This window comes from Artemia franciscana, chromosome 9, assembly GCF_032884065.1.
Source record: "Artemia franciscana chromosome 9, ASM3288406v1, whole genome shotgun sequence".
In the NCBI taxonomy this organism is placed as follows: Eukaryota; Metazoa; Arthropoda; class Branchiopoda; order Anostraca; family Artemiidae; genus Artemia; species Artemia franciscana.
Window position 1 is genome coordinate 47,483,476 of NC_088871.1, and position 19,287 is coordinate 47,502,762.

Consider the following 19,287-nt stretch of genomic DNA (forward strand, 5'->3'; position numbering starts at 1 on the left):
TCATAGTAAACAAATTATTTTCTACGATTTAGTCCATTTTGAAAACAAGTGTATTTTTTTAATATTTATATTATTATGATTTTAATATCCATAATAGCATCAATATTACTTTTCCATTTTCACTTTGTGGTTTGTATTACCACACACAAGAAATGAGCTATGTTTGTATTTTTCATGTAAGTTTCCCGATTAGGTAATATAACTGTTTTTGGCATGCTAACATTTCATCGAATGCATCTTGTCAACGCTTTATCCTAGTTATCGAAAAATTATCGTTTGTATTGCCATTTTTTGGAGTTTAATCTTTGAGAAGGGTTTGGTTCCAAGATAGATAACAAAAACAAATAAAATCAGTGCAAATATATTTAGATGGATCTTGTACTAGTCTTTGTGTGTATTGCTGCGATGTATTTCGTTTCCTTTTACTTATGAAGTTTTTCGTTATATTTTATGTTATTTGTCGTTGTTTTTATTTATCATTATTTTTAATCCAACTTATTTTTGTTTATGTGTTCCTTTTTTAATTTCTCAAAATCTTGAGAATTTTATTGTTCCTTTTTTAGTTTCTCAAAATCTTGAGAATTTTATCATTAAATTTTTATTTATTTTTATTTATTTTATATATTTATTTTATTTATTATTTTTAAAATTTTTATTTATATAAATTTTTATTTATCATTATTTTTAATCCAACTTCTTTGTGTTTATGTGTTCCTTTTTTAGTTTCTCAAAATCTTGAGAATTTTACAACCCATGATGTACATAGGCTCTTCATTATTGACAAGGGGAAAGTCAAAAGAAATTTACATTTAGTTATTTTTAATAGAAAGAAAATTTTTAATTTATAATTTTTTGAGTTTAAATATTCTCATAAACCGTTTGTAGACTGTTTCTGCTTTTTAATTTCTTACCGCTATTTCCCCCTATTGCTATTTATTGCTAAAATCGTTGTTATTGCCATTTTTTGGAGTTCCCCGTATTTCATTCACTATGGACATCTACTTTTGGGAATTGAAAATTAAATGGCAATGTTGTTTACATGGCAATGTTGTTTTAATTCAGTTGTTATTTCATAATATTTGCTATGGCTCAACTTGACCTAGATTCAGAGTGAATATGTTTTTCTGGATTTTTAACCGGCATTAATTCGGTGGTTTAAACTTGGATTATTTCAGTGACCATAGATAATTTTTGATTTCATATAATTAAGAAGCGTGCTGGGAACAAGCAGAAGAAGGGAAGGAGCCTCCCGCAAGCGACGTACTGTATCCGCCGGTATTAAGTTACCCGTAAATTGCGGGGAATAGTCGAGGGGGTCCTTACACTTCCCTTGTTCCTAGGTTCCTTCATTCATTGTGAATCATCCCTGTGAGATAATTTATTCTGAATTAACTGACGCTTGATTACGAGCTTGGCTCGCCCCTGCTCTGATTTTCGGACTGGGTACTATGGCCCGATTAGCAGCGAAAATAGGTAAAAATAATATCGTTTGCGATGCGGTATTGAACTTTGTGTCGAGGTCAATGCTCGCTGGCATAAAACACCAGCTGATTGTAAGCCGTGCTGTGGAATTCTTCAGTAGAGATGACATTCTAAGTGGAAGAGAACTATTGCTGTTGAAATCTGGTCTACCGGACCCCTTTCGCAAGTCTCTGAAAGATGATGAAAATGTTTTGAATATAGCCAAATTCTTTGTCAAGTCAGCAAAGGAAAATCGTGCCTTGCCTACCTTCGTTATTTTTGAACCTACAGAAGTCCCGGCTTGTATGGAGGAGATACATGCATGTATAACTACTAAAGTAAACGACATGTGTCGTCGTTTTGACGGCTTTATGGAATGTATTAACAAAGGCGAGTTCCACGTTTCTACCCATACCAGCCCCTCTAGTGGACTTTACGCTCCGCAAAAGCTATCATACTCCGTCGTTGTAAAAAACCCTCCACCCTTGAAAACACCACTGGAACGAAAGAACTTTATCGAACCTGCATGTGGCGAAGCTCTAGACGCCACCAAAGTTGAACTAAGGCCTGGAAGGAACGGTTGGCGCATGGCTGTAGCTCACAAGGCCACGGCGGAAAAAAATAGCACTAGCGATCAAAAATAAAAATTCAGAATCCGATGCCAAAGTAAAAACCTCTTTGCACGTAGGACTGATTAAAGGGATTCCTGAACCCCTTGGCGCAGAAGTCATTCAAACTCTAGTTTCTGGATGTGAGAAAACCGAACAATGTGGAAAATCACGCGCATTCAAGCTTTATTTTCGAAGTCGTGAATCCCTTGATACTGCCATAAAACTGTCAATGAAAGTGGGCTTTGAAAGTTTCAGAATTCAAGAATTCATCTTTCTTCCGAAACGTTGCTACAACTGCCATGAATCTGGCCACATAGCGGCCCAGTGTAAAAACGTATCGAAGTGTGCCCGTTGTGCTCAAAATAACCATGGTGCCACGAAAGAAAATCCCTGCCAGAATGCGATGCTGTGCCTAAGCTGTACAAGCACCCGACACACATGCTACCACGCTAGCTGCCCATCTAACAAGTCAGCGAAGTTAATGACCTCAAACGCCGAAAATGAATGAATTTTATATTGTCAAGCGTTTCGTCTCCTGGAATATGAATGGTAGTCTAAGTACCAAAATTACCGTGCTTGAACAGCTCTGCCTCACCGAAGAAATTATTTGTCTCTAAGAACACTTTCTGTCAAACGACAGTAGAAATATATTCGATGCCTTACCTTCACAAATGGTCCATTTTGTACCAGCGAAAAAACCTAAGAAACGAGGGCGCCCATCGGGTGGACTTGCTACGCTAATAAGTGGGCATATTAACACCGAATTGTTCGCTAGTTCCGACCATTTCTTAGCAGTTAGAGTTGGCGAGACTGTTATAATAAATGTGTTCCTGCCCACCGACTACAGAGATGATTGCTCCAAAATGAAGTTTGCTCTAGCCTGCAAAGAACTGGGGAAATGTATGAATAAAATTAATGCTTCTTATCTCCATTGGATTTTATTGGGGGACTATAATTGTGATATATCCAGAAGTGAAAGCCCGCGTTCAGCTCTTCTGCTTAGTCTGATTCCAAATGAAAGTGCTCTTGTACCGAAAGCGGGTGACTTAATGTACATTCACCCAATCGGATCAGTTTCTAACTTTGATCATGTCCTTGTATCTAGTAGTATTTTTAGGAGCTCATTAACAGTAGATGTGCTACGTGATTTTTTAGTTTCTGACCATTTACCGCTATCGTTTCGAATCAGTGCACCATTTTATCGAATGCGCGCAAATCGACCTTTAAAATGGAGAACAATCATTGAATGGAGTAAAACCAATTTGACTCAGTATCAGTACTGGCTTGATAATCTACTTTCGAAGATAAAAATACCTTTTGACTTGCTCCAAACATCAGTACCTATTCCCACGTCTGAAATTCGTCTAAAACTAAGTATGTACTCGTCACTTATTTTGCATGCGCTACTTCAAGCGGAATCGCACTTTGTCCCTCGATCCAGAGTCCGTGCTGGGTCACAAGTTAAGGGCTGGTCCGGGAACCCATCCCTTGTTGAAGCCTGCCAGAAGGCCAAATTTTGGCTAGGCATATGGATAGAATCACCCAAGAACGGCATATTGAACCAAATACGGATTTCCACAAAGCGCCATTTTTCCAAAGAACTGTAAAAACATAGAGCAGCTATTCGTTCTGATTTTCAGAAAAGATAATGAGTACTCCGACGCTTTTGTGGAAAAGTTTGACCCGCAACCAGAGTGAAAGAAACACTCCGTCAGCTCATATCTCTGCTGCGGCCTGGCAACAGCATTTTTTGAAAGAGTTTTCAGAACCTGATTCCAAAGTAGAATATCCCCTTAAATGTGATCTCAATCGGATACTGTCAAAAAAGACTGTGTCCACGTTTATTGTTTCACTGCCTGATATTATGAATTCTGCGCAAAAAATTAAGAAAACGTTTTCGAGAGGTACAGATAATATTTGTGCTTAACACATTCTTCTTGGAAGTCCCCTACTATTTTGTCACCTTGATCTCATGTTCCAAATGGTGTTCACAACTGGAATAGTTCCAACCTCGTTCTCTTCTGGTCGTCTTACTCCTGTTCCAAAAAAAAATAGATCGCTGAATGAGTGTTCTTCATATCGCCCTATTACAGTTGCTACTACTTTCTGCAAGATTTTTGAAACACTCGTAATGCCAGAACTTACAGATGAATGCTACATGCCGTCATATCAGTTTGGCTTCCAAAAAGGCCTAGGGTGTGCCCACGCGCCTACTGCACTATCGTCAATACTTATAGATGCTGATAAGTCTGGTGAGTCGCTCGTCCTAGGGAGTCATGATGTAAGCCATGCTTTCGACTCTCTGATTCACGCACAAATTCTCCTTGAGCTATATAAACGGGGAATTGACACGTCTGCCACTCGTGCTTTGTATGATATGTATAACCACCTTGCTGCTGTAATCAGGCTACCTGATGGGGATCATAACACGTTTCGTTATTCCAGTCCGTCGTATCCTGAACACTCAATCCAGCGCAGCTCCTTCGTGTATTTTAAAATGGATTGATGTGTCACTTATCGCTGATGCAGATGATATTTTTAACCCCAGTCGATTAACCCTACGTTCAATAGAGAAAAATCGGACGTGGTTCTGTTCAACTGCGTTGAAGCTCAAGCAGGATTTACTATTAATCTCGACGGCGTGTCAGTTTCCCCAAAATCACAAATGAAATATTTAGGGCTTCCTATCGGCGACACTCTTAAAGCAACTAGAAGGCTCTTCATCCTTCATTTCCAACGTCGAACAGCAACTGCTTACGGAAGCTTAGTAGCAAACAAACTTCGACTCAACCGCAAACTGCTAGTGAAACTTTACAATGCTTCTGCACTCCCGAATTTCCTACACCTTGCACCTTTTTGGCGTACGTTTACGATAACTGAGACGAAGGAGCTTCGGCGAATCTATTTCTGGTATGCCAAATACCTGCTTGCCCTTCCACCGTGGTCAAGCAACTCCTGGGTCATTAAAAGATACGGCATCATAGACCCGAATGCTTCTATCAGATAAAGCATAGAAGCTTATAATAGTAGAATTGGTTGGCACCCATGGAGCGCTATTTTGATTCAATTAATGTTTTTCTTTTGTATGTTTTAAGGGTTTTTAAGTAAGGTGAAGTGTTGCAAAGTTTTTTTTTTAGTTTTTAGGTCATTTATTTTTTCTTTTTCCTCTTTTCTTTTATTCACATTATACTCCGTTTTTCATGTGTATTATAACGGGTTACAAATAAATTCAATTGAATTCAATGTTTTGATTTTGAATGAGTTGGGTCTGCATAAAGTTGATGATATTGATTCGAATGGTGCTGCAATAAAGCCTTGTGATAAGCTACCATATCTTAATGAGCGAATAGATAAAAACCTTCAAAAAATTACACTGATGTTGAAAAATATGAGAAGTAAAATCCATCCTTTATGTGCTACGATTGTAAGTTCCCAGCATTAAGTTTGAATATATCCCTTCTTGTAAGGGTTTATAATAATGCAGCCCTGCCGGATATTCGGGAATTGAACTTAGAATATTACTGAATACACTGTTAATGCGATCGTCTTAGACTGAAGCGTGCGTTTGTTCAATCAAAGACGTTTCTGTTTCGAGTTCCACCATGGACTAGTTACTTGTACCTTATTAGAAAAATTAGTCTACCGGATTTGTGGGGTACCCTATGTGAGCTTAATGCTCGGATATTAGTGGCAAAAGTCAAATCTCAATGTTATGTTGATATTTTTTTATATGTTTTATATTGATATTTGTATATATTGTTTGCTATATTGTTATGTTGATTTTTCATATATTTAATGTTGATATTATTTAATTATCGATTTATTCCTTTATTTTGCAATGCTTCATTTGTTATTTTCGCATGATGGGTTATAAATAATTTCTTACTTATTTAACTTACTATATGATGCGGGAACTGAGTGATCCATATTTAGCGTAGGGAAATTGTGAAGAAAAAGGTTCAATTTCAAACAAATTTCTATAGAAATGATTCTTTCACTATCCAGCCCAAAAATATGTGCTGACTCTCCATACAAAAAGCTTACCACTCTATCTCCTTAACAAATTTGATTTTTTGAGGTTGAGGCAAAAAATATTGATTGAGTAAATACCAGCAAATGTGATTAGATATGTCATTTCTACACTCTGTTTTTGCTGATAAAGAAGAAACTAAATGTTTAAAGTCAAAAGAATTGTTCTGGGCTCAAAGCATTGAGAGAGAGTGAGGTTGGGGGAGAGGTTCTTGGAAAATTGTGGAAAACGGGGTCAACTTCAAACAAATTGGTATAGAAATGATTCTTTTGCTACTCAACCAAAAAATGTAAACTAATTCCAAATCTGATTAGTTTCTGCTCTAGCTCTTTAAAAAATTTGAGTTTTTGAGGCTGAATTTGAGGTTGAGGCAAACAACGTTGATTGAGTAAATACCAGCAGATGGGATTAGATATGTCATTTCTACGCTCTTTTTTGTTTCTCATGACAAAGAAAATAAATGTTTAAAGTCAAAAGAATTGTTTGTTGTTCAAAGCTTTGAGAGAGAGAGTGAGGTTCGGGGAAAGGTTTTAGAAAAATTGTGAAAAGAGGGGTCAACTTCAAACAAATCGATATAAGAATGATTCTTTCACTAACCAACCAAAAACTGTGTGCTGATTTCGAATCCGAAAAGTATGTCGCTCTAGATCTCAAACAAATTTGAGTTTTTTGAAGTTAAATTTGATTGAGTACCAGCAAATGTGATTAAATATGTCATTTATATGCTCTTTTTTTTACTTATGAACATGAAACTAAATGTTTAAGGTCAAAAAATTATTTGGGGCTTAAAGCTTTGAGAGATAATGATGTTGAGGGAGAGGTTCTAGGAAAATTGTGGAAAAAAGGGGTTCACTTCAAAAATTTTCTTTAAAAATAATTCTTTCACTACCCAACCAAAAAATTTGTGCTGGTTCCGAGACCGAAAAGTTTGCCACTCTAACTCTTTCACAAATTTGAGTTTTTTGAGGTTGAATTTGAGGTTGAGGCAAAAAATGTTGATGGAGTAAATACCAGAAAATCTGATTAGGTATGTCATTTATAAGCTCTTTTTTTTTACCGATGAGTATGAAACTAAATGTTTAAATTCAAAAGAATTCTTTGGGGATTAGAGCTTCGAGAGAGATAGAGAGCGAGGCTGGGGGAGAGGTTCAGCCTCCATGAGATTTCAATGTTATTTAACGGAGATAAACTTATCAGAAAAGAAGTAATGGGTATTGGTCCAAAGCCAACGTGAAAAAATCCTTGGTCTCAGTGCTATTAAAATTCTTATCGAGTTTTACAATGAAATTGGTATTAAAATTGTTTCGATAGTAATATAATTATAAGAAAGAAATTGTAATTTAGATTCTTATAGCGAAGAAATTAAATCCCCTAATAGGTCCCCTACGGCAGGGGCTCCGAAATGTTCGCCTCCCTTTCGTTGGGCCTGATCATTAAGAACCATAACAAATTTATTATCAGAGTCTTAAGTAAATCCAAGTTCAGTCTCTTGAAAAATTAATGTGATTACAAATACAATTTTATATCTATCTCTGGTTATCACTTTAAAAAACTTGAATGCTATTAACTGAATGCTATTTAAAAAACTAATAAGAAAAAAAAATCAATTTGTTCAAGCAAGGACATATCACACAGGCTAATGATCTAAGAAAGTTCCTGAAGAGAAAATTGAGAAAGGCAGCTTCTGAGTATTACAATGGTAAAGTTAAGGATCTATATTCTAACAAGCCCAAACAATGGCACAGGAAAATTAAAGAGATTTGCGGCAAAAAACCTGTTGAAGTTAATTTTCATCTCCCTGAGCCCCCTTACAAGATAGCCAACGATTTGAACCTGCATCTTGCGTCCATAGTACAAAGTCTCCCCCCTTTCACTGGCTCAGGTCAAACTATTCCTCCCTCCACCTCTTCCCCAAATTTCTCCCTTTGATGTTATAAATAAAATCTGAAAGCTCAAAAAATCAAGTACTTGCCCATTAGACATCCCAATTGACTTGATTAAAGCCTTTTCAGACACAATTGCTGGACCTTTATCTGATACTTTTAACCAAATTACAAAATCTGGTAAATTCCCAAGTTGCTGGAAACTAGGTTTTATAACACCCATCCCGAAGAAATCTTCCAGTCTGACTATAACCAACATGTGTCCTATTACACTCACTCCAGTTTTTTCTAAGCTTTACGAAGGTTCCTTTGTGACTGGCTTAAAATTAAAATTATCCGACAGTTTGGTAATTTAAGAAAAACCTCCACCACCCATTACCTTGTACACTTGATTCACACCATCCTAAGTGAAAAATAAAAAAAACAAGTTTTTCAACTGAAAGTAAGGAGCGACATTAAAACTTAAAACGAACAGAAATTACTTCGTATATGAAAGGGGCTGCTTCCTCATCAACGCCCCGCTCTTTACGCTAAGGTTTGACTCTTTCTCTCAACTCTTCTTTTTAAAACAGTAAAAAACTTTAGCGTAAAGAGCGGGGCGTTGATGAGGAAGCAGCCCCTTTCATATACGAAGTAATTTCTGTTCGTTTTAAGTTTTAATGTTGTTCCTTACTTTCAGTTGAAACAACTTGTTTTTTTTTTATTTAATTTCTGAACGTTTTTGAATCAATGCATGTTTTGATTTTGGCTCTCCGCAGAGAAATAATTAAAACGAAATTTGCATATTTATTTTTTTGGCTAAATGGCTTTCTCATAATTTCGATCGAATGATTTTGAGAAAAAAAGAGCGAGGGAGGAAGCCTAGTTGCCCTCCAATTTTTTGGTTAATTAAAAAGGCAACTAGAACTTTTAATTTTTTACGAATCTTTTTATTAATAAAAGATATACGTAACTTATAAACTAGCTTACGTAAAGAATTTTTATTCTCACGTTTTTATTACACATATGAGAGGGTTCACCCCCTTGTCAGTACCTCTCTCTTTACACTAAATCTTAAATTTTGTCCCAATTCATTAAGAATGACCCCTGAATCACAAAAGCCGTAGAATAAATAGTTGACATTACTAAAAATACTTTAGCGTAAAGAGCGAGGTATTAGGAGGAGGTGAGCCCCTTATATGGGTAATAATTTCTGTTCGTTTTAAGTTTTAATGCTGCTCCTTACTTCCAGCTGAAAAAAAACTTTTTCATATTTATTTTTTCATTGTTTTTTTTTCAATAATGCTAGTAAATCCTGCGCTCTCTTCATGGAAATTTTCTTCCCCCATGACAAATTCCTCGATGGAAAGTTCCCCCAGTATATCCCCCTCTTCTCAACCCCTCCTCCCAACCAAAAAATCCTCCTGAATACAACACCTGTACACTTCCCAATAACCATTACTATGCACTGGTAAAAGTTTGTAACTTGTACCCCTCCCACGGGGACTGTGGAGGAGTAAGTCGTCTCCAAAGACATAGTTATTAAGTTTTTCGACTATTGTGAATAAAATGGCTATCTCAGAATTTTGATCCGGTGACTTTGGGGGAAAAAGAGCGTGGGAAGGGGCCTAGGTGCCCTCCAATTTTTTGGTCACTTAAAAAGGGCACTAGAACTTTTCATTTCCGTTAGAATGAGCCCTCTCGCAACATTCTAGGACAACTGGGTCGATACGATCACCCCTGGAAAAACAAACAAATAAACACGCATCCGTGCGTGATCTGTCTTCTTGCAAAAAATACAAATTCCACATTTTTGTAGATAGGAGCTTGAAACGTCTACAGTAGGGTTTTCTGATACGATGAATCTGATGGTGTAAGTTTCGTTAAGATTCTATGACTTTTAGGGGGTGTTTCCCCCTATTTTCTAAAAAAACACCAAATTTCTCAGGCTCGTAACTTTTGGTGCGTAAGACTAAACTTGATGAAACTTATATATTTAAAATCAGCATTAAAATGCGATTCTTTTGATGTAGCTATTGGTATCAAAATTCCATTTTTTAGAGTTTTGGTTTCTATTGAGCCGGGTCGCTCCTTACTACAGTTTGTTACCACGAACTGTTTGACTAGAGAAACCAAATGTTTGGCTAAACCTGGTTTTAGTCGATTTCCAGAAAGCGTTTGACTTAGTTGACCACAATATCCTAATTCGTTTACTAGATGATAACTTTTAAATTTACCCACTATTAGTAAATATTGTTATATCGTTCCTTTCAAACTGATCACAAGTTGTAAAATACAAAAATACTTACTCTAACCCCCTCCTTAGGTACTGTGGAATACCTCAAGGAACCTTATTGGGACCAATCTTATTTCTTGTCATGATTAACGAAATTGGCAAGGAATTCTCCCAAAGATGGAAATATGTGGATGAATTGTCGATCCTTGAAGTATGTCATAGGAATATTAAAAGTGACTCCGTTGAAATACTAACCCAATGTTCGGATGAATCTAAGAATCTAAAATGACAGTAAATCCCACTAAATCACAGAAAATGACGATTAACTTCTTGAAATCTACTCCTGTTTTTTGCGACCCAATCCCACGCGAAATGCTAGTGAAACATGTTAAGCTTCTTGGTGTCACAATTTCTAATGATTTTCAGTGGGACACATATATTTACAACATTGTTAAACAAGCAAATGTTTCACTATCCATTTTTAAGCTACTAAACAAATTTAATTGTCCTAAGATACATTCCCTCCGTGTTTACTTATCCTTTATCAGGCCGTTATTGGAATATGCATGTCCGGTCTGGCATTCGCAACTTTCAAATGAGCTTAGTGACAAAATCGAGTCGGTCCAAAAGCATTCGCTCAGGATCATTTACAAAGAAGGCAAAATTCCATACTCCTTCCTCCTTAAAGCTGCACGCATTACCACCTTAAAAGAAAGAAGGGAAAAAATTTGCCTGTTTTTCGCTAAATCAGTCAATTCCAATTCCCGTACTGAGGACTTACTCCCTGATTTTCACAATTCCATTAGACTCCGACTCCCCCGGTCAGCCTCCTTAGCAATCCCAACTTACTCTCCGATCCATGCTGTTACATAGAGGTTTCGTAAAGTTTTATCCCCTTTATTCTGGAACACCTTAATAATAATTCGTGATTATGTACTTGCCAAATTCCCCTTTTCCTCTATTGCCGTTTTTGTTTTTGATTTACAGCAATGTTTTCGTAATTTAATTGTTAAGTTTACTGATTTGCCCTTTATCTTTGATGATTTTGCTTTTTTAATTTCTTTTTAATTTTAAGTGTTTGGCTTAATGTACTGATTTGAATTTTTTCTTTTTTTCTAGCTTTTCCTGACATATAAAGCGAATTCGGCTGTATAGAGCTTGTGATAGTCTATTGAAAATAAATATTATCTTATCTAACTGAAAAAATAACATATTTTAGTATGATATTTTATCCAATTTTTTTTTCTCTGAATAGTTAATGATGTTCAGTTGGCTAAAATGGTCCTCCAAGACTAGCTAGCCAAACTTGATGAGCAAAAAAAAACTTCTCCCTGATGTTTTGCTATAAATGAAGAAATGCGGTATTAAAATGATCTTTTTAATGCATTTATATTTTGACAGAATTCAATAAGAATAATCATTACCTTTTAGTTTATTTTTACATCAACTGAGCATATAATCTTCTTTCTACATAATTAAATCAACTAAATGTATTTTTCTAGCTCAATTAAATCAGTTACGGAGATCTAGTTTAGCAAGAATATTGTGTGACAACAGTGACGGAGAGCTAACTAGTTTACAGCCTGATGTATTCAAAGCTGCCGCTGGATCGTAAGTAGACATTCAGTTCTAGTTTGTGCTATTCTGATCAAACTTAAAATTTCATACAAAAGGAAGCAAAAAAATTTCATTCTTGTCAATCATCCACTTTTTTGTAAGCTTATTCAAAGGAAAGGAAAAAGTATTCATATTACCCCCCTTACGTAGGAAGACAAAATCCCTCTTGATGGCACCAGAGATGAAAACCTAGGTTTCGAAAACCCATATATAAATATTAAATCTGAATCGTAATTATATATAAGATACAAACCATAAAACGATCAGAATCCATGAGATAGCCTGGAAAAACTCATAAATCAAAATTGATCGCGCACCAGTTTTATATTTATTAAAAACTAATTGATGTGTACTTTTATGGTCTGCAAATGTGGTCTGAGTAATACTATTTTAAGAAATAATTCACACTCAGAAAAAAGAAAAAAAGGAGCGATTATTTTTCTATAGTTCTATGATAAGGGTATACTATAAGTTCATTGGTTTACATTTGTGGCATTTCTTCGTAAGCCAATCTAATTATTCCTTATTTACGACATATAACTCTGCCCTTTAAAATTTTATTGGTTTTGCTAGTATGACATTGACCCTTGTATGACATTTAAGCTTGAGAAATTCCACTTAATAGGGTCTACTGTGTGAATATTTCAGCATATAAGAAGGACTAAAAATTTTTGCATCGCAAGATTTTTTACAAGTATTCCTTCTATTTTTCTGTGGTCGTAGGAGTAACTAGGAAATTTTATTAAATCAAACTTTCTTAGTAACTTATTCTGAGCTTTTACTAGCTAAATGCTAGTTCTAACAACAGTATGTTACCCTTCCATCACTTTGAAGTGCACTTAGGGAGATCTCTGTTGGAGGATAGTGACGGGGAGAGGACGTTTGTGTCCACCCACGTGGCCCACTCTCACCAAATTAGCTAGGAATACGACTTGCCACAAGATCAAGCCTATCTTCGAAGGGTTTGGAAATGGACCCTCTGTATGGACCCGCTATATGGAAATGGACCCGCTAACAACCATATGGCTTTTAGTTGATCGTTGCAATCTAAATATAAAATTCTATCCGGTACCTTTAATCAAAGCTAAATGTATAGTCAAGTATAAACATTGAATTATTGATATATTTAATAATTAAGAATACTTGAAATATAGTCACTAGACCTTTACTAAAGCTCTTGTATCAAAACAACTGAATGCTTGCTTATAATTTATAAAACTGACAACCAAGGGTGTTTGACAACTCAGGCACTTCTCAATAATTAACCTAAGATTGAAAATTTGGTTGATACATCCCCTAACTTTCCTAAAACCGCACTGTTCTTCTTTTAGAACTTTGTCTACAGCGTCTCTCAGTCTAAAAAGCATCATATTACTAAGTAATTTGCTACCTACATAGACCGGACTAATGCCTCAATGATTACCACACTCACTCTTATCACCTTTCTTATAAAGTGGTTTAATAAAGGTATTTCTAAAATCGCTAGGTAATTCCCTTTTTCAAAAATCATATTTATAATCTTCAGTGACTTATTTCTGACCTCAGAGCCACCATATTTAAGAAATTCATACCACACTAGCAGCACCTGTAGTGTTATTATTTTTAATCCTTTTAGTACTGTCACTAATTCTTCTTCACAAAAAAATCTTCCTTCACGTCCAAGGAATCACAAACTTTTTCATTTTTCTCTATATCTTATCCTGCAGCTTCATCTCGATTTAGCAAATTCTCAAAATGTTCTGCCAATCTCTCTTTAACTTTTTCCCTATCACTAATTCTGGTCCCATTCCAATCTTTAACTGGGACACGCCCGGTTTGACTACTACCTCTCAATTTATTCAAATGCCACTACAATATTTAACTATCATACCGTCTAGCTGCATCTTCCAGATCCTCGGCAATTTTATCCACGGCCTCAACTTCACACCTCCTTAGCTCATATTTTAATGCTTTCTCCACTTTCTTTACATTTTTTTTGTTTTCATATGATATATCACTCAGATATTTCTCGTAAAAACTCCATCTCCTCTCTATTATCCATAAAGCTTTTTCACTAATATTCCCGACTGCAGTCCTAACTTTCTTCCCTAAGATACCATCATCAAACAGTTCGTGGTAACGAACTATAGTAAGGAGCGACCCGGCACAATAGTAAACGAAACTCTAAAAAAAATGGAAAATTTTGATATCAATAGCTACATCAAAAGAATCGCATTTTAATGCTGATTTTAAATATATAAGTTTCATCAAGATTAGTCTTACCTATCAAAAGTTACGAGCCTGAGAAAATTTGCCTCATTTTAGAAAATAGGGGAAAACGCCCCCTAAAAGTCATGCAATCTTAACGAAACTCACACCATCAGATTCGGTGTATCAGAGAACCTTATTGTAGAAGTTTCAAGCTCCTATCTGTAAAAATGTGGAATTTCGCATTTTTTTGCCAGAAGACAAATCAACAGATGCGTGTTTATTTGTTTTTTTTTTTCCCGGGGGTGATCGTACCGATCCAGCGGTCCTAGAATGTCACGAGAGGGCTCATTCTAACGGAAATTAAAAGTCCTAGTGCCCTTTTTAAGTGACCAAAAAAATTGGAGGGCACCTAGGCGCCCTCCCACACTCATTTTTTCCTCAAAGTCACCGGATCAAAATTCTGAGATAGCAATTTTATTCACCATAGTCGAAAAACCCAATAACTATATCTTATATTTATTATGGACATAATAACTATGTCTCCCCCGCAGTCCCCGCGAGAGGGATGGCAAGTTACAAACTTTGACCTGTGTTTACATATAGTAATGGTTACTGGGAAGTGTACGGTCGTTTTCAGGGGTATTTTTTGGTTTGGCAGGGAAAGTTGAGATGGGGGGGGGTTACGTGGGAGGATCTTTCCATGGGAAAACTTCTCATGGGGGAAGAGACTTTCAATGGAGGGGGCGCAGGATTTTTTAGTATTATTTAAAAAAAAACAATGAAAAAATAAATATGAAGCAGAAATTAACGAGCAGAAATTATTGAGCATATGAGGGGTTTACCTCCTCGTAATACCTCGCTCTTTGCGCTAAAGTATTTTTAGTAATTTCAATTATGTATTCTACGGCCTTTGTGATTCAAGGGTCTTTCTTAAGGAATTGGGACAGGATTTAAGCTTTAATGTAAAGAGCGAGGTATCGAAGAGGGTTGAACTCCCTCATATACGCAATAAAAACATATGAATATAGAAGTTCGTTACGTAAGTTAATTCGTAAATTACGCATATTTTTTACTAATAAAATGTTCGTAAAAAAATTAAAAGTTCTAGTTGCCTTTTTAAGTAATCAAAAAATTGGAGGGCAACTAGGCTTCCTCCCTCTCTCCTTTTTTCTCAAAATCTTCCGATTAAAACTATGAGAAAGCCATTTATCCAAAAAAAAACATTAATATGCAAATTTCGTTTTAATTATTTATGTGCGGAGAGCCAAGGTCAAACATACATTAATTAAAAAACGTCCAGAAATTAAATAAAAAACAAGTTTTTGTAAATGAAAGTAAGGAGCGACATTAAAACTTAAAACGAACAGAAATTACTCTGTATATGAAAGGGGCTTTTCCTCCTCAACGTCCCTCTCTTTACGCTAAAGTTTTTTACTGTTTTAAAAAGTAGAGTTAAGAGAAAGTGTCAAACTTTAGCGTAAAGAGCGGGACGTTGAGGAGGATAAGCCCCTTTCATATACGGATTAATTTCTGTTCGCTTTAAGTTTTAATGTCGCTCCATACTTTCATTTAAAAAAACTTGTTTTTTTATTTAATCAGTTTCTCAAATTGTTTTTCTAAAAATTATTCCATTCATCTTCCTAATTGTCAAATTTTAAACTCTACTACTACTATTACTACTACTATTACTACTACTACTACTACTATTACTACTACTACTACTACTACTGCTAATAACTCACCACAGCACCAAGCCACCTGAGGCCAACACAGCTACGCACGCTCCTTCTCCAACCCAATCTATTCAAAGCCTCCCTATTTACAGCCTCCCAGGAGGTTCCTATTTCCGTTAAATCTTTATTTATGACATTCTCCCACCGCAGACGAGGACGACCTGCTTTCCATTTAGCCCTAGGTGGTTGGCCAAAAAGGACAATCTTCTGAATCTGTCATCCTTCATCCGCAGAACGAGGCCTAGCCATCTCAACCTTTCTTCCATTACAGCCCTAGAAAGCGCGATTGAACCAGATTTTTCGTACGGCCTACTGTTGAAATACCGTCAGTTAGCCGGATACCCAGAACAATCCATAGGCAGTTTCTCAGGAAAACATCTAGTAAATTTTCATCCGCTTTTCGGAGCGTCCATGCTTCAGAGCCATATTTGACCGCTGTCATCACTGTAGCTTCCAATATTCTAATCTTGGTTTGCAGAATCATCTTCTTATTCTTCTGAACCTTTTCTTAACTACAAAAAAACACCCTGAGCCTTGGCTATTCTACTTTTAACATCTTCACTGCTCCCACCGTTAATAATACTACCAAGGTAAGTGAAGCTGCCCACCTGATTAATCTTTTCGTTACCCAACGTCACCTTTTCGTCTTCACTTATTCCTAGCCTTAGTGACTTAGTCTTCTCAATATTAGTTTTCAAACCTATTCAATTATTAATTTTCAAACCTATCATTTTCAAATCTTTTTGCTCACACTTTCATCTAATACGCTTAATTCTTCAGTGAAATCTAAGTCCAGGAGAGTTTTTCCTCCCTATTTGATTCCGTGGTCTCCCATTGTCTTTCCTGTGCTCCTTAAGACAAAGCCCATCAAAATGATCCATTTAAAGGGGGATAAAACACAACCCTGCTTAATCCCTGATTTAATACAAAGCCAGCTGCTAACCTCACTTCCAACCTTAACCGCAGCAGTATTATTCTCGTACATAGCACTAATCACTTTAATGTATTTGTCTGGTATACGATATAAGGATAAGACCTTTGCTAAAGCTCCTCTATCAACAGAACTGAACGTTTGCTCATAATCTATAAAACTGAGGACCAAAGGTGTTTGACAACTAAGGCACTTCTCAATTATTAACCTAAGAGTGAAATTTTGTCGACAAATCCTCTACTTTTTCGAAAACCGGAATCTTATTCTCTTAAAACTGTGTCTACATTATATCTCAGTCTAAAAAGTATCATAATACTAAATAATTTGCTATCTACAGAGACCAGACTAATGCCTCATTAATTATGACACTCACTCTTATTACCTTTCTTATACAGTGGTTTAATTAAGGTTTTCCTAAAATCGATAGGTACTTCCCCTTTTTCTAAAATTATATTTATAATCTTAAGTTGCTTATTTATAACCTCAGAGCCACCATATTTAAGAAACTCATTCACCACACTTTCCTGCAACTGTATCTCGGTTTACCATATTCTCAAAATGTTCCGCCCATCTCTTTTTAACTATTTCCTTCACTAATTGTGGCCCCATTCCTATCTTTAACTGGAATAAGTCGGGATTGACTACTCCCTCTTAATTTATTAATATGCCAGTATAATATCTCACTATTATGCCGTCTAGCTCCATCTTTTAGATCCTCGGCAATTTTATCCATGGCCTCCACTTCACACCTCCTTAGTTCATATTTTAATGCTTTCTCCACTTTCTTTACATACCTTTTGTTAAACTCTCCAGTTTAGTATATAACTGTTTTTCGAAAGTTTCGAAAAACATTTAACTTTTGGACCATTTTATGACCAAACACCGTATTGGTTACAACTAGATTGCTATGCCTACAAAATGGCAAAAGTCTGTAGCCATTACTGTTTCCTTTTCCTACACCAAATTTACCTAAGCTAGGATACCATCTATCCCTATTTCTACCCACCTGAGTGTTTAAATATCCAATTAAAAACGTCATATTTCTTCCTGGGACCCTGTCTATTTGCTCCTGTAACTATAAGAGTCACTAGTATCTCCGTCAGTCGGTCCTACAAAGGCATATACTACTATAATCCCGCTTTCTAGAGTTATAATGAGAGAATGGGTGGGATGGCTTGGGTACGTTCTACGGATGAAGGATGACAGATTACCGAAGATTTTGCTTCTTAGCCAAACGTCTAGGGCTAAACGGAAAGTAGGTCACCCTCACTTGAGGTGAGAGGATGGCATAAAGAAAGATTTAACGGGAATTTTCTGGGAGGGTGTAAAGAGAGAGGCTTTGAATAGATTGAAATGGAAGAGGAGCGTGCGTAGCTGTGTTAGCCTTAGGTGGCTTGGTGCTACGGAGAGTTTTTAGTAGCATTAGTAATAGTTGAATGCAATTGGTTCGTTTGACTATTTAGTCAGAACGCTGCCGAGTTTTTATTATCAAAACAAGTGAAGCTTACAAAAGGATTATTTTTTCCAAATATTTAACACAATACATATTTAGTTAGGTTTCATAAAAAAACCTTTGATAAAGTTGTGAATGTCACAGGTCTCAATAGAGGGTTCAGGACTTCCTAGACTCCTCCTCCGCCTATCTCTGGCAACAGAATTGGTCAGCTGGTCCATGTAGAATGTTTACGGTGATTCATTCTTTTAAAACCAAGTTTTTTTACCCTGTAATTAGTGCGATTTTTACCTTCTGAGTGAGGTGTGGTATGCACTCCTAAAACCACCCCCTGGATCTATCCCTGGGAGAGGAGGATGATTGTACGAAATGAAAATTTAGAAAAGTCTATTTTCAGCCTTTAGATCCAGATTTTTCAAATTTCACTATTATATTTGCTCTAAGACGAGGCATTCGGGATGAAGCCACACGACCTGAAGTAAGGTGTCAGATTTACCTAGGTTTAGGCCCAAGAATCTCTTTTCTTCAGTCATAATAAAAGATCTTGCATTCTATTTCAGAAATGGGCGAGTGCCTTGTTCAAGTGAGACCATACCAGTGGTAAACCTGACGTCTTGGAAGAATGAGAAGTTGATATCATGAGACTGAAGTTACCTGAGTGCTGCCATGTTCAATGCCTTCTTAGGAATATTATTTAAGTTTTAAAGTCTTTTGTTATCGAAGTTTTATAAAATAAAATAGTCAAGCTTATAACTACTGCTTTGCAGTAGTCAAAGCTGTTAACTTGCTGTAGTTGGGTTGACTTTACCATTAATTAAATAAAAAAAAACAAGTTTTTCTTAACTGAAAATAAGGATCGACAATCCAGCTCTAAATGGGTATCTAGAGAAATCTGGGGAAGGTAAATTGGAAGGGTGTGCGAAAGCACAGGATGGTTGTCCCCAACTCCCCAATGTACTTCCTGGCTGAAGGGCCAAGAAACGGAGATCAGCACCGCCGGTAGGGACTGTAAAGTCTAATGCCGTATTCTTTACTTTTTTTTAAGGAGCGACATTAAAATTTAAAACGAAAAGAAATTACTCCGTGTATGAAAGGGGCTGTTCCCTTCTTAAAGCCACGCTCTTTACGCTAAAGTTTGACTCTTTCTCTCAATTCTACTTTAT

The 19,287-nt window shown here is 36.2% G+C and overlaps 1 protein-coding gene across 1 annotated transcript in view; it reads left to right on the forward strand.

Moving 5' to 3' along the window:
* The window catches only part of LOC136031498 (peroxidase-like), an 80,323-nt gene extending 61,446 nt beyond the window's left edge, over positions 1 to 18,877 (forward strand). The window contains exons 14-15 of the mRNA XM_065711152.1: positions 11,703 to 11,811; positions 18,685 to 18,877. Of these exons, the coding sequence (XP_065567224.1) occupies positions 11,703 to 11,811; positions 18,685 to 18,766 (191 nt within the window). The 3' untranslated portion in view covers positions 18,767 to 18,877. The remainder of the gene's footprint in view (positions 1 to 11,702; positions 11,812 to 18,684) is intronic.
* The last annotated feature ends 410 nt before the right edge of the window (positions 18,878 to 19,287 follow it).